We start from the raw sequence: 13,419 nt of genomic DNA, 5'->3' as shown, positions 1-13,419 counted from the left end.
ATCTTAGCAGGGACGCAGTCACTGTCTCGCTCGTTTAAGAGGGCGTTTTAATCGGAGCCTGCCCATTTCCCTGCCCTGTAATTCACGGGGAATTTTTAGCAAAGGGTCACAGGTTGGTTCTTGCAGGCTGCGTTGCTGCTTTCCTGAGGTGAGGGATATGGGAGGGCAGGAGAACCCAGCTGCTGCAGCTGCTAACTTAGCAGCAAGATTTTCATGCCTGCTGGATACAACAAGCTGGAGGCGCTGGGACCTTGCTTACTGTGTTATAAACACTGCTGGCAAAATACTTAGTTTTAGTACTATTCTGTGCTTGTTCTTCTGACTGTTTCTGTCCTATGGGAGCGGTGAGGCAGCCTGCTCTGGTGAGCGAGAACGAGGTCCTGGGGGCCTCGCAAAGTCTGTGGCTTAATTACCTCGGTGTCTGATTGCTTTGTTTGGCCTTGGGCGAGGTGAGGGATTTCTCCGCTCCTAAACAAGGTCCAGCATTAAAACACTCAGAGAATCGGGCGTGTTTTCTCTACCCCGCAGCTGTTCAACCATGATATAACTGGATATCAAAAATGAATGTAAAAGCACTGCAAGTGCTAAAGGACAATGTTTCGTGAAGGAAGATCATGTGTCCCTGAGCAGGGAGATTTTAAAGGATGAACTTACAATAAAGCACGCAACAGTACTGTAAAATAGATTCTTTATAGGGCAAGTATCTGACTCATCTTGGGATAATGCTTTATTGGGGTAATATCTCCAAACTGACCTGGTAAAGATGGTTCTACATGCTGGCCCTAAACCTGCTTTGAGATATCTGAAGCAAAGGCAAAGCAGAGACTGAAGTCCGTGCTTTATCACTAGGCTCTCTGTTCTGCAATAGCAGCAGGACAGGATCCCTAGTTTTCCGTATTGAGGAAGTCCAAGATGATAGGATAAAGTTCTGTTGCCAGACTAGAAGAAAATTCCTTATTTTCTTATTCGTTATGCGCACACATGCACACAAACATGTACTCGTAGTGCAACAGTGGCTGGAAGGAAAGCAAGCAAACAAAATAACTCAAGCCACTTCTCAGTAAACACTGAAGGAGAAACAAGGCCACCAACAGAAGTAGCCCAGGGACCAGCGTTTTAAGAGGATGTTGCAGTTTAGAAAGTCCCTCAAGGAAAAAGGTTTGGAGAGGCTTGGGGGGCTGCAAGGGGCAAGCTGAGGTATGAAGACCCACTGCAGACAGACAGAAAGCTTGAATTTGCCTTGTTTACTGCTGGATAGTTCTTGCCTTTATCCTGGCATCACTTGTCTATCATGAGCACCTAAAATGGTTTTCTATCCTCATCACATCAGCTGAAGGCAGTGCTACACCTTGGCACCTTCAGACATCTATCAATTGCTGCTGGCAAGCATCAGCTAAATGCAGATTATTTTATGGATTCAGGCTATCTTTGGAATGCTTAATTCAGTCATGACCATGTCCACAAGCTTTAAACATTTCAGCCTCTGCTGTGGTCTCCCTGCAGCAGCAATTTTAGTTTTTGTAGCCCCATTATAAAGAATAAGTGTAGGACACTCTCAGAAGGACACCCTTCATGCTGCAGATTAAAGGGGAAGGGCAGACCCAGGTTCTCCACTGAAATAATGCTGTTTCATTATAATATCTGATGAATGCCACTGTTATGCCTTCATGTACCGACCATTTCCTACTCTTTCCCTTAGTCTGAAAGATAACATTTCAGTCACTCGTATTTTTCAGTCCATTTCTGAACAGTGCTACCACAACGATGGGTCATGATGGGCAATATTTGTTCTGTGGGAGGTGGCAGGCATCAGTTTGTTCTGGATCTAGACTGTCTAGAAAGTCTGGGCCTGGAAAAATAAATTTGGATAGTGTCATGCATGCACAAATGCAGCTTTCAGAGGTGACCTTGAGAATGATGAAGAAAGACTAAGCAAAGTAAATAGGCAGAAATGACTAGAGGGGAGGGATGTGTCAGTGCCTTGTTTGCAGAAGTGAAGTGAGAAGTGGGGTGGTAGTAGCGAGGCAGGAGGAATAACGTGGAGGAGCCAGAGAAGGGAAAATGGCAGCTCTTGGGAAAACCTTCCTGACGGTGAGAGCTGGTCTTCTGAGGAAGAAATCATTGAAGAACTTGAGTTGTTCAGAGGAAGGCTGGGTAAGGTCCTGGAGAACGGCTGTAATGACAGCACTGCTGACAAGTGGAAGGAGAAAAGTTTCCTGTGGGTCATCAAGTAGGAAGGAAGCAGCAGAGGTGTTTGATGTGAATGATATATAGAAGTTTCTGTACAGCAGAGTAGATCAAATGTGTTTTGTCAGAGGAACGAGCAGACTCATAAGAACTGTGCCAAACCAGTGGGAACACTGTATTTTTTGTCTCACTTGAGAGAAGAAAAAAAATATCAGATAAGATAATCTTGGCTGCCAAAAATCAACATGCCATCAGCACGTTAGAGAAGCTGGTTTCCTTGTTGTGAGCTATATTAAGATCCAGTGTGTGTAATTAAAAGGAAAGAATCTGTTTATAAAAGATAGCCGAATCAATCAGCAGAGGGAGGTAAACTTGGCAAAGGGAGTTGCAAAAATGTGGTGAATTCAGGCTGGTTCACCCATGAAATCACCACGGCACTGCTCCCGGCAAGGAGCTGCAGAGTAAAGCCATGTGAGTCAGCTCAAGGTATAGGACTGTGGGGAGACTGTTGTACCCAACAGCTTAAGAGATTCAGAAGGGGACCTAAATGTTGATTACCCCAGCCAGCCAGATCGGTGAGTCTGTTAATCCAGAAACAAGCAGCACATCAGCACAGTTCTGTCCGAAAGGTAACCGGTGTTCGATTTGGGGTAAATTTGTTAGACTTTTTTATTTCATCTGAAGGTGTTGGGGTTTGTGGACCACTGGGTTTCCCTTTTGACGGTCTGCATCTCCTGACGGTATTGAGGGGAGATGAAGTGAGGTAGCACCTGGGCCCATCCTTTCCTGCAATCAGTCTGTGGTCTGCTTTGCAGGTCGCGTGGAAGTGCCAGCATCTCACTAACTCTGTATGTTTGGCTGCACGCAGGGCCAGGAGGACCCACGTCTCCAGATCTGTCTCTTTGCTTGCGGAAGTTGTCACAGCTCCTCCAAGGCGAAGGTGAGGAGCAAAATGGAATTGCCCTCTTGGTCTCAGGTGTCTCGTTTGCCTCCCTTGAGGCCAAATGCTAAGGGACCTGGTGCTCTGAGCCTGGGATCCTAATCCTGGCACAGTCAGCAACCTCAAGCAAGTCCTTTCCCCTCGCTGTCTCTATTCCGCATCCTTTTTCTAGCATTGGAACAGTAGTACCAGGTCAGGCCAAGGGCCTGTCTAAAGCAATTTTTTTCTCTTGATTGCCTTCAGAGAAGTAAAAAGAGACAAATGTGTGCAATACCTCCCTTGATAATTGCAAACCTCCACCCTATTTTCAGATTTGGGGATTTCCTGAACCTGGTGAATTTCTCTCGTAAATCCTGTTAGGTCTCTCTTCCCAGTACGTGTTCAGTCTGTCCTCCAAGGCTTTTTTGCATCCCCAGAGTCCCGCTGGTTTGTGTCCAGCTGCATAAAGAGCACCTCTCCTCGCTTGTTAAGTTAGTTGGATGGCCTCTGACTTTTGTTTCTAAAGAGACTGTGATCAGTCGGTCCCTCTCCACCCTCCTCAGCCTGCTCATGACTTCATCCAGGTAAGCTGTCTGCGTGCCGGGGCAGCGCCGTTCCCCAGCGCTGCCTTCCCCAGGGAGCACCGGCAGCTCCGTGCCCTGCCCTTGGAAGACGTGACATCAGATGAGCTAGAGTTCAGCGACCGGGGCGGGCGGGCGGGAGGAAGGCTTTGCACGGTGGCTTCCTTTGGATTTTGGGGCAGCCGCTTACTGAGCCAGCACCCGCAGGCCGGTGCCGGGAGGAGATCCCAGGTGCTGCGTCTCGTGGCTGGCGATGCCTCTCTTGGGTGAGCAGCGATTTCTGATGGCCCAGGAGGGCGCTGGGTGCTGCCGCGGGGGGTGTGTGTGTGGTGTGTGGTGTGTGTGCGCGCGCGCCTGTCTGCTTTCTATGGGCTGGGCTCTCCTTATTCACCAGGTGAGTCAGAGCAAGGCACACGCGCTCTTCCTGTTGGGAGTGACTCAGGTGGAGGAGCTGATAAAACCAGCGGAATAAAGAAAGCGAAGCGAGTGGCGAGCCCCCCTGCAGGCCTCCCGCACCCCGGACCTGGCGCTTCGTGCCTTTGAGCGCCGCACGGGCAGGTCCTGGGGCCCCGCAAATGGCTCCGTGCTGGTTCGTAACTCTGAGCTGCCTCAGTGCGTCTCTTCTCCTGCCTGCAGCCCTGAGCACCAACAGGAGAGAAGGTGAGGCTTTAAAAGCTTAAATATTTCTGCTTTAGTGTGGAAAACCGATTCTGCAGGCAGCTTTCTTTCAACTCTGCTCTGGCGCAGGGGAGTCCAGGAGACCCTGAGCCTTCTGGGTCCTGCGGCACTGTCCTAGGCAGCTCGCTCCCCTCCTGGGTTCGGGATTAAAATGGGACCTTTCGATGCTTCTCCTCAGATTTTCTCTGGAGTTGAATATCTCATAAGCATTTATGGTTCAGGTTTTACTGGAATCCCCTTTAAATAACTTGTTTTAAGTATATTTGCTTGATTGCTTTCTGTTTAAAGCCTTGCTGCTTGGGTGGGATTTGGGTGTGAACATGAGAATTGCACTGGGAGAGATTTATTTGCACTGCTTATAACCCAAGTGTTTGCTTAAACCAGAATAAGAACTGGAAGCAGCCAGCATTCAGTTCGTCGTTAGCAACGCGTATGGGAGCTCCTGTTCTGTGAAAATCTGTGGGGCTGGCGGGCTGGGTCGTCCCCGCCTTGCACCTGAGCTCCTGCAGCCCTCTGCGCGCGTGTACGTGGGAGATGGCGATTAACTCTTGGTAGATAGGCCAAGGGCATTTTTTTAAAATCGGGAAGATACTTCAGTGTACACCACGCACGTGTGCTTGGCTGACAGATTGTCGGAGAAAGCACAGTACAGTTATATGTATATATACATTCAGCTGAGTGATAATTCAGTCTTTGTGTCCCAGTCATATTTGCAGATAGTCTGCAAAAGAGTATATTTGACCAAAATCAGATCTTCGTGGGTATTTCATATGTACTGAGCAACTTCAGTTTGGTGTGTAATATTGCTGCTTTGTAGTATGTGGCTGTGTGTGCTGCAAGTTGAAATACGCTCACTGTGTTAGCTGGGTTTGAAGTAGGTCCTTTACATCAGTTTCCATCTAAGTGCAGTGGAACAGAATAGGAAAAAATAAGTGCTGGATGAATGTGTTTCTTTAAGCAGATCTGATTTGGTTTACATGCTAATTGGATAATCATCATAGCAGCCTTAATTGCATGGAAGTTTTAACATACTGATGTAGTTTATTCTTCCCCCTTCCTGGCAGCACAAAACTAGTATATAGGCAACTGTTCCTGTTCTGTAGCCTCTTGAACCTGTTTCTGTGATTGTATAAAAGTGACAATCAATAACAAATCATACTGATGCACCCGCTTCTAATCTGTAGCAAACTTTCTGCATTGGCTATGTGGAAATAGCGAGTCTTTAATGTTATTATTCCTTAGTTCTCCAAACTAGATGTGTGCTTGCAATTAACACACTTAAGCCGCCTTTGCTTGCAGTTGAACTGCTTCAATCAAATTACCTAACAATTTGCTCTCATTTAGTTGCAGAGAGAAGGGCGCTTGTACCGTGAACTGCTCAGAAAGCCTCTTCCTAGTAAATGTGCATGTTTGCTGGTGATTGCTCGTGTGCTCGCCGGCTTGGCCACGGCATACGTGCCCTGGGCGTGTCGAGCTGTGCGGCATAACGCGGGGGGGTTGTCGGGGGCGCTTGGCTCTGGTGCTGGGGTCTCCTGGTGGGTCTAGGTGACTTGGCTTAGGGGATTCTGATACGAATTGGGATGTTGGGGGGGGGCTCCCAGCTTTCCAAACCCTCATAAGTGGGAAAGAATAGAAGGAAAAGAGGTGTTTGCTTGCCTGAAAAGAAATGGGCTGCGGTAAGTGGGGCTGGGGGAGATGTTCCTGAAGCTGAGCGGTGCGTTTGGATGGGAACGGTTGGTTTTGAAGGCTAAGCCTATGACTAACTGTCCATGCTGAGCTGAAAATGGCTGTGGTGACAAATATGTGCAAAAACAGGGTCCCAAGAAGCACGCGTCTAATGGCCCTATCTGCAGGGACACACTGTGGGTATAGAAATGGAAGTCAGAGCCTGCCAAAAACTCCCCTTTCTTCCTCATTCTGCTCTTGTCCCCTTGATAGCGATGTCTGCCTACACTCACTGGGGACGTAGGAAATGGCTCCTGGACACAGGGGAAAGGAATGAGCTTTCCAGAAAAGCTTTGAGGCACCAAGCTGAAATCCTTGGCATGTACCAATCTGGGGAAAATCTACCAGACAGCAGAGCTGCTTAGAAGACGGCCAGATCCCCAGCGAACTGCTGTCCCTGCCACGCTCTCCCAGGGCTGCTGTTGGCTGCACTGTACAAGAAAAAGGAAAGAATAAGACAAAAAGCAGTGGTTTTCAGCTCCCAATGTGGGGGAGAGAAATTGTGGTGCTGTTAATGGCTAGGGCCAGACATAGCCCATTCATCACGGGAGCAAACAAGATGGTCTCTCCCTGCCGAGTGAGCAAATGATACTGCTGGGGCCTCAGGAGACCCAGGCAGGCCTTTGTGGAGCAAGAAACCTGCGGAGTCCTGCGATGGGAAAACCCAAGATTTGCACCAGCAGATGATAAACAGCCTTTCGGGTCACTGCCCCGAAAGTGCCGTCCGGTGCAAAGTCAGCAGGGCTGCCTGCCCGTCGGCTTTGTTCATCTTGCGGGAGGAGACTGGCTGGAGACTTTCAGAGCGGGGCACAGCTTGCGCTGTCACGGAGCCTTCGCTGCGTGCAAACTGGTGTTGATTTCTTGTTGAAAGAAGGGGTCGTTGCAGACTGGCTTATGTGCGTAGGGCTGTCAAATCTGTTCCTCTCAGACCTAGGGCCAGCCTCGTTTCCTATTTTTGAGAATTTCAGAAGATCGTAATCGAGGTCAGGAGCTGCCGGTCCCCTTCTCGCTGTCTTCCTGTTGCTAGAGTTTGTATCGGCACAGCGAGCAAATGTTTTTCACGCTTTATTTTGTTGGGTGGAAATTTGGAGAATGATGTCTTGCTGGATGTGAGCCTTGGACCTCCTTCATCCTGACCTAGCACTGAAGGATTCCAGCTGCAAAGTTTCCCCTCTGGAGTCTGTTCTTCATGACAGCTGGAGAACTGAATTATCCCAAGGTAGGGCCTCAGGGTACCTGCCTGGAAAAAGGATCCTTTCCTCAATCAGCCTTCCTCTCCCTGCAGCTCCCAAATGCTCCATCTCATTAGTAACTCTAGCACTTAACCCTTTTTAAGATTAGGCTGCTTTAGCTCTCAGGTTTCCAAGAGAAGACCAGCTACAGGAGCGACTTGTGTAGGTGAGGCTGTAGCACTAATCTGCAATAGCATCTTAAATGGCTACATATTAGCGAGACCTGAATCCACGCCAAGGCTGGAGAGTTGGCTCTTAACATGCTTCAGCCTTAAAGCAACACCCGAAAAAAGACAGGCATGATTATAACCCTGGGGGGTTATAATCATGCCTGTAATTTAGTAACCCAGTAAAACCCTCCAGATTATGCAGAGCCATCAGATGATGCGTGGGTGGAATTAAAGAGCGTTAAGGGGGGGGTTGGGGGAATGTCAAACTTAAAGGCGAGTTGAAATACCTTGGGAGAGTTCTGTGCTGCTTCTTCTGGGCAATTGTTTTATTCTCTCTGCACTTCAGTCAATAGTGCTGTTCACTGAGGTTCTAGGCTTTTGTCTCCTTTTCCTTTCCCCCCCCCCCTTTTTTTCATAAGAGGCAGGATTTCTGCACCTGCAGATCTCCTCTTTCCAGCAGGCTGGGATGGAAGAACAACTTCTGCAGTTGGATCAGTCTCCTGGTAGCAAGGCTGCAGGGAAATATGTTTGCTGAAGCTGGAAGATCTCCATCCCTGTTTGCTGGCATATGAGGTCATCTTTTCTCTTGGCTGTTGCTTGCTGAATGTGTTCGTCTGGTATGTGTTTGTTAATGGGTGTGTGTGAGGGTATCTGTGCACACGTGTGAGCGCAGGGTGTTGCATATTTGAGAAGTGAGAGCAGAAGGCTTAGCATGGTCCCGAGGATCACAAATGGAGAGGACGGGGCTTTTTTCCCAGAGCTGAGCTGTGCCCCAGGAGTGCTGGGAAGGAGGAGTCTTCTCACATATGAGGTATAAGTCGCCATCCACATCCGTGCTACAGATATCTGCTTGCTCTTGAGTGTCATCCACCTCCCCCTGCTGTTGGAGAGGACCTCAGCCAGGGGCTAGGCAGCTCAGGCCTGTCCTTGGGGGCCTGAGAAGGCTGACGGTGAACAGAGGTTCTCTGAGATGGAGGCTCACGCATGCTAGAAGCTGGTTTGAGACGGTCCTTTCCAAACAGCTTCAGAGTGGTTTGTTCTTCAGCAAGCTCTGCTCCCTCCTAAACTTGAAGATCCTGCTTTTCTCCTCAGCTTGTTTCTTCCTCCTGCCTGTCTTTCCCAACTGTTCCCTTGACCACGTCTGCTTTCCCCAGTGAAGCTGAAGAACCGCAAGTCTTGTCTGAAAACAAAGCTCTTTGTTCTTGAACAGCATAGCCCTGCAAACTGCGGGCTTGGCAAGTAGATGAGAGTTGCCAGGGTGGCTTTGAGAGAAGACCTGGGCAGTGCAGCAGAGAGAAGGGCTTAGAGCAGCATCCCTGGTGAGATCTTTGCCCCGCTGCTCTCCAAAGGTCTGGTCCGTCCTGGCCTTAATGGGGTGCAAAGTATCCGTGTCTGCTGCCAGCAAAGACAAAGACATGACTGATGTTGCAGACGTAGCCTTTCTTCTGGGGAGGGAATTATCCGTTAAATACTAGCAAAACTTTTTACCTACCTGTTAATCAGTATACATAGGTAGAGCTCTGTTGATCGCAGGTCACTCCTCATCCCCCCCAAGCTCCTAGCTCGACGGGATGGAAGGCTGCACTGTAGACCTGGATGAAAACACCTGGTGAATGTTTATTGAGGTTTTGCTTCTTAGTTCACTTCTGGTCATAGACGGTGGTGAAAGTTTTAGAGCCAGCAAGCGACCAGGAGCGGTCAGGAGAGAATTCAGCTCTGCTCAGAGGCTGCCGGTAGAGCCATACAGCCTGGATGGCTCCAGGTCCGGGTGTCTAGGAGAGGGTACAAGTTACTCTGGGCGGTTGCTGTGTTGTAGCAGTGTGCAAAGGGGTTGCGCAGCCTGGGCAGCCTGTGTGTCCCAGCCAGGTTCTGAGGAGATGGTCATTTTAAAAAAGTGCACAGCTTCTTAAGGTCTGGAATCATACTGTGGAAGTGTCTTGGGGCAAGGAGACAGTCAGGAGCAGTGGGATACAAAATATAAAATCATGTAAGAAATCAGGTAGGGCTGCAGATGTCTGTCACCCCTTCTTTAAGGGAGCTCGTGACTGATCGGGCGAGGGGAGCTGCTCCGCATGGTGATAGGATGTTTGCCCTCTGCCTCCAGCGGAAGGGGTTTCCGTATTTGAACTAGGAGGAGATTTCTTAAGGGCTTTAGTCTGCAAAATTGCTGAGGAGCTACATTTGCAGCATTACATTAATGATATAAAGCATTTCCTGACTGCTGCCTTGCTTGATGCTCAGGATGAGGATCCCTGTGACGCTCCGGAGGTGTGCGTGTACCAGTGAGCGGGGTACAGAGCAGTGGGCATCTTCCCATTTTCCCTAAAGTCAACAGTAAAGTTCCTGGTGCCTTATCAGACCAAGGCTTTACCCTCTCTGCTTATTCAAAGATCGCGTTGTGTTTAAAGGCCTCTGAAATGAAAAGGCAGGAGAAGGGCTTCCCAATCCATGACTGTACCGTGCTCTGGAGCAAGGCAGCTTAGCTCAGAGTGTGTGTCTGTCTTGAGATGCGTAAATAACAAAAGGAGACGTTGTTCCAAAGTGCGTGGAAGTAACGTGCAGTGCGCGTATGTGGGACGCAATGTCCAGCTGTAGCGTGTGCCTGCAGGTAGGCGGGCGCAGCTGGCGTGTCAGTGGTTCAGGAAGGGCAGGGACCCCACTGGGAGCAAACGCCTGCAGAGACGAGTGCAAGGGCGCGAGGGAGGGCTGCAAGGAGGTGGCTGGCATGAACTTGCGGTCTGCAAAGGGGTAAAACCGCAGTAATGGCAGAGAAATTTGTTCTCGCTAACGTGCGGGAGTTTCTCCTGGGTGCGCGTGCTCATTGCACTCACGCAGTCCCCTCTGCCCGGTCGTAAGGAGAGGGCTTGTGTCTCGTGAACGTGCCCCGGGGAGGCCCCCCCGGGCAGGGGCGCAGCGGCCCGGGGAGACGGCCCGGCTCGGCTTCTCGGCAGGCTTGTCCCCGATAAGTCGCGCTCAGCAGAAGGGCATGCGGGGCTGACTTTTGGGGGAGGCCGGCCTCTCCCCACCTTTCTTGTCGCGCGCGGGTGGGCCCTGCTTTCTCAGGAGCCGCCGCAAGCCGCCACCGCCGCGGGCCCTGAGCTGCGGCTAGGGCGAAAGCTGCTGCCGGCGAGGCGCTGGGGATCGGGGGGGGGACAGGAGCGCTCCCAGGCTGCCTCCGGGCCGCCAGACCTGTGCGGAGCCGTGATTCAACCCCCGGTGCCGCTGGGCCCAGCGGAGAGGGCGAGATCAGCCCGGCGCGGGTTGGCTCGGCAGCGTAAGCATCCTCCTCATCCGCGGGGCTGTTTTCCAGGCTTGGAATGCAAAGCATCGTGCCCGAACCTGACATACCGCCTGGCAGCCAGCCCGTGCCTACCCGCAGCGCCTTTCCCTGCCGAGGGCTCCCGAGATCTCCGCAGCTCTTAGCTGACGGCAGAGGTGCTCGAAGGGCAAAGCTGGCTGAGCTCGCCGAGGGCGGGCGGAAGGGGCAGTGATCTCTGAGCGCGCCGCTCGCGGCTTGGATTGCAAGGTGGGATGTGCCTCTCCTGCGGCTTTTCCTCCTTGCTATCCAGCCCTCGCTGATACATGCACACGGCTGGTCCTCAGTGCCATCCGGCTCCCGCGGGAGCATCCCCAGCTCGGAGGGCTGGGCAGCCCTTCCAGCCTGATGGCCCAGCTGTGTTTCCTGGCTCCGCGCAGCATTTCGAGCAATCCAGCAGGTTGTGCTCCATGTGGCAGCTTTCCTCTAACCTGGTTTCTCTTCCATCTGCTCCCTTATTTCAGTCTCATCTTTAAAGTACAGAACAAACATAAAGCATGCTTAAGACCTGCGTTTACCCTGCCCTTCCCTCTCACATTTGTCCTGGAAATAATTGGGAGCAAAGTGCTAGGAATAACCATCTGGTGCATCTTGGCCGAGCTCTAGCCTCAGCGTTTGGCTTGGAAAAAATCTCTCTGGGGCAGTCTCGGTGCCGTCCTCAGCAACGTGCGTGCTTGGAGGAGCCAGCGCAGCTGACTGCTTGGCAAGCGTGGAGGTGCTCTGGGGCCTGGAGGGGAAGGTGGTGAATTCAGGTACGGGACGGGGCTCATTACAGCAGAGCGAGAAGGGGAGGTTTGCGTTGCCTGTGCTTGTTCCCTGGATAACTGGAGGGCTTTGGCTTCTCGGGCAGGTACCTTTCTGTCTAAACGTTGCCTGTGTTTAACCAGGGCAGTCGCCGTCCGTCCTCGCGGTGTGCGACTGCAACGGGATGTCCAGGCAGTGCGTCTTTGACTGGCACCTTCTGAGGGAAACGGGCAACGGGTACCGCTGCCTCAACTGCCTGGGCCACACGGAGGGCGCCCGCTGCGAGAGGTGCAAGGAGGGCTACTTCCGCCAGCGGCAGGAGGATTGCTGCCTGCCCTGCCACTGCCACCCCCAAGGTACGTGGGCCGTGGGGAAGGCGAGGGATTGGGTCAGTGTAAAAACATGTGCGTGCTGGGGTTCCTGCTTAACTCTGGTACCTCCAAGCAAAGGGCCCCCGAGCCGTACTCCTCACGCCACCGGCTATGGTGTGTGATCCCCAGGCGCGTCTGGGACAGTCGCTCTGCCGGGTGCCGGCCCGGCAGTGCTGTGAGGGGCTCAGCTATGCGGGGCTGCGCTGGTGTAACCCCTCCATTGCTATTCTTCTCCGGAGAGGGGGCATGCAGGTGGGATTCAAGAGAGGAAGGATGGCCTAGGGGAGCTGTGCTGTGGCCTTCACGTACTGGCTGCGGTGGTCTGTCACCCCCGGTTCTGCACAGCATCGTGTGCTGAGACCAGCTCAGCCCCAGGAGGGATTACTTATGGAGGCCCCGAATTGTGTTGCTGCCATAGTCATAGGCATTCGTCACCCCCTGGGTGCTTCCTGAAGAGCTCAGAGCCCGGACGAGGCTTTGGGCGCAGTTTAGGGACCAGCGTGGCGTTTGACAAGTCTCTCTGGTGGTTTGGGGCAGACGCACTGCGTTTTGCCATTCCTGCTTCTTTTCAAGGGGCAGCAGATTATTTTTAAGCAGCACCGCGCTAAAGAGGCCAAGTCTGAAACTGAATTACAGCAATCGAGAAATCCCTGTCTGACTTGTATTTGCGTTGGCCGGTTTGACATGCGCTGGTGTGATGTACCGCACGTCCCGGTGCCTGCTGCCATCCCATCTCAGCTGCTGCGTGTGCTGAAGCCAGCTGCCCTTGGAGCTGCTCGGAGCTCGAGGGCCACGTGGGCGCGGAGGTGACTTCTAGCGGTGGTCCGCTGCACCTTGGTGCTCTGCCCTCTCTCCATCTTTCCTGGTCCATGGTGCTGAGCATTTCAGACCTCTGAGCAGCTGCAGACTGTAACCAGGGTTTCAAATCCACCTGCCCCCAAACTGTTCGCTATGCCTCTACCCCGTGCCACCTGCCTTTCCAGGACGGACCTGCTCCTCTCTGTCCAAGGCCTGGTGCAGTGCGTTGCCATGATCGGAGCTGACACGAGCCGAGAGCTGCCCTGCAGGGCGTTACTAGTCTCCCTGCTTGTATCCTTATCTCAGCGGATGATAGCCAAACCCTGATGAAGGGAGCTAAGGCTTTCACCCGGCTTCATGAGTCAGGCCCACGGCTTCCGTGCTGCAGTGCTCGGCGGGCTCCTCGAAGGCTATTAATTGCATCATAAAAGTGAAAGGGTAATTCCTGAGTTTAGTGTCACGCCGCAGGGCACAAGGTAATGCAGAGTGCTGCTACGCTCTGGGATAGACGAAAAAGCTTCAGCCTCCCGAGCTCTGCTGGCTGCTGCCTGCTTTGCTGCCATTTTAAGAGGAAATAATGCCTGGAGTGTACGCAACAGGCTGCAGTGATAAGAGGCGGGATTCATAGCTTTGAGGTGTTTTCCCTGGTTCTTGTGGTGAGACGTGACTGCCGTAGAGGGAGCTGCTTCACGCTCGTC

The 13,419-nt window shown here is 52.0% G+C and overlaps 1 protein-coding gene across 1 annotated transcript in view; it reads left to right on the top strand.

The window, feature by feature from the left end:
• Window positions 1-2,734: 2,734 nt before the first annotated feature.
• The window catches only part of LAMC2 (laminin subunit gamma 2), a 29,434-nt gene continuing 18,749 nt past the window's right edge, over window positions 2,735-13,419 (top strand). Inside the window, exons 1-2 of the mRNA XM_067300620.1 lie at window positions 2,735-2,762; window positions 11,696-11,908. Of these exons, the coding sequence (XP_067156721.1) occupies window positions 2,735-2,762; window positions 11,696-11,908 (241 nt within the window). The remainder of the gene's footprint in view (window positions 2,763-11,695; window positions 11,909-13,419) is intronic.

This window comes from Apteryx mantelli, chromosome 8 (genome assembly GCF_036417845.1).
Source record: "Apteryx mantelli isolate bAptMan1 chromosome 8, bAptMan1.hap1, whole genome shotgun sequence".
NCBI classification, from domain to species: domain Eukaryota; kingdom Metazoa; phylum Chordata; class Aves; order Apterygiformes; family Apterygidae; genus Apteryx; species Apteryx mantelli.
Note: the sequence above shows the minus strand (reverse complement) of the source record. Positions and strands in the feature narration are given on the sequence as shown.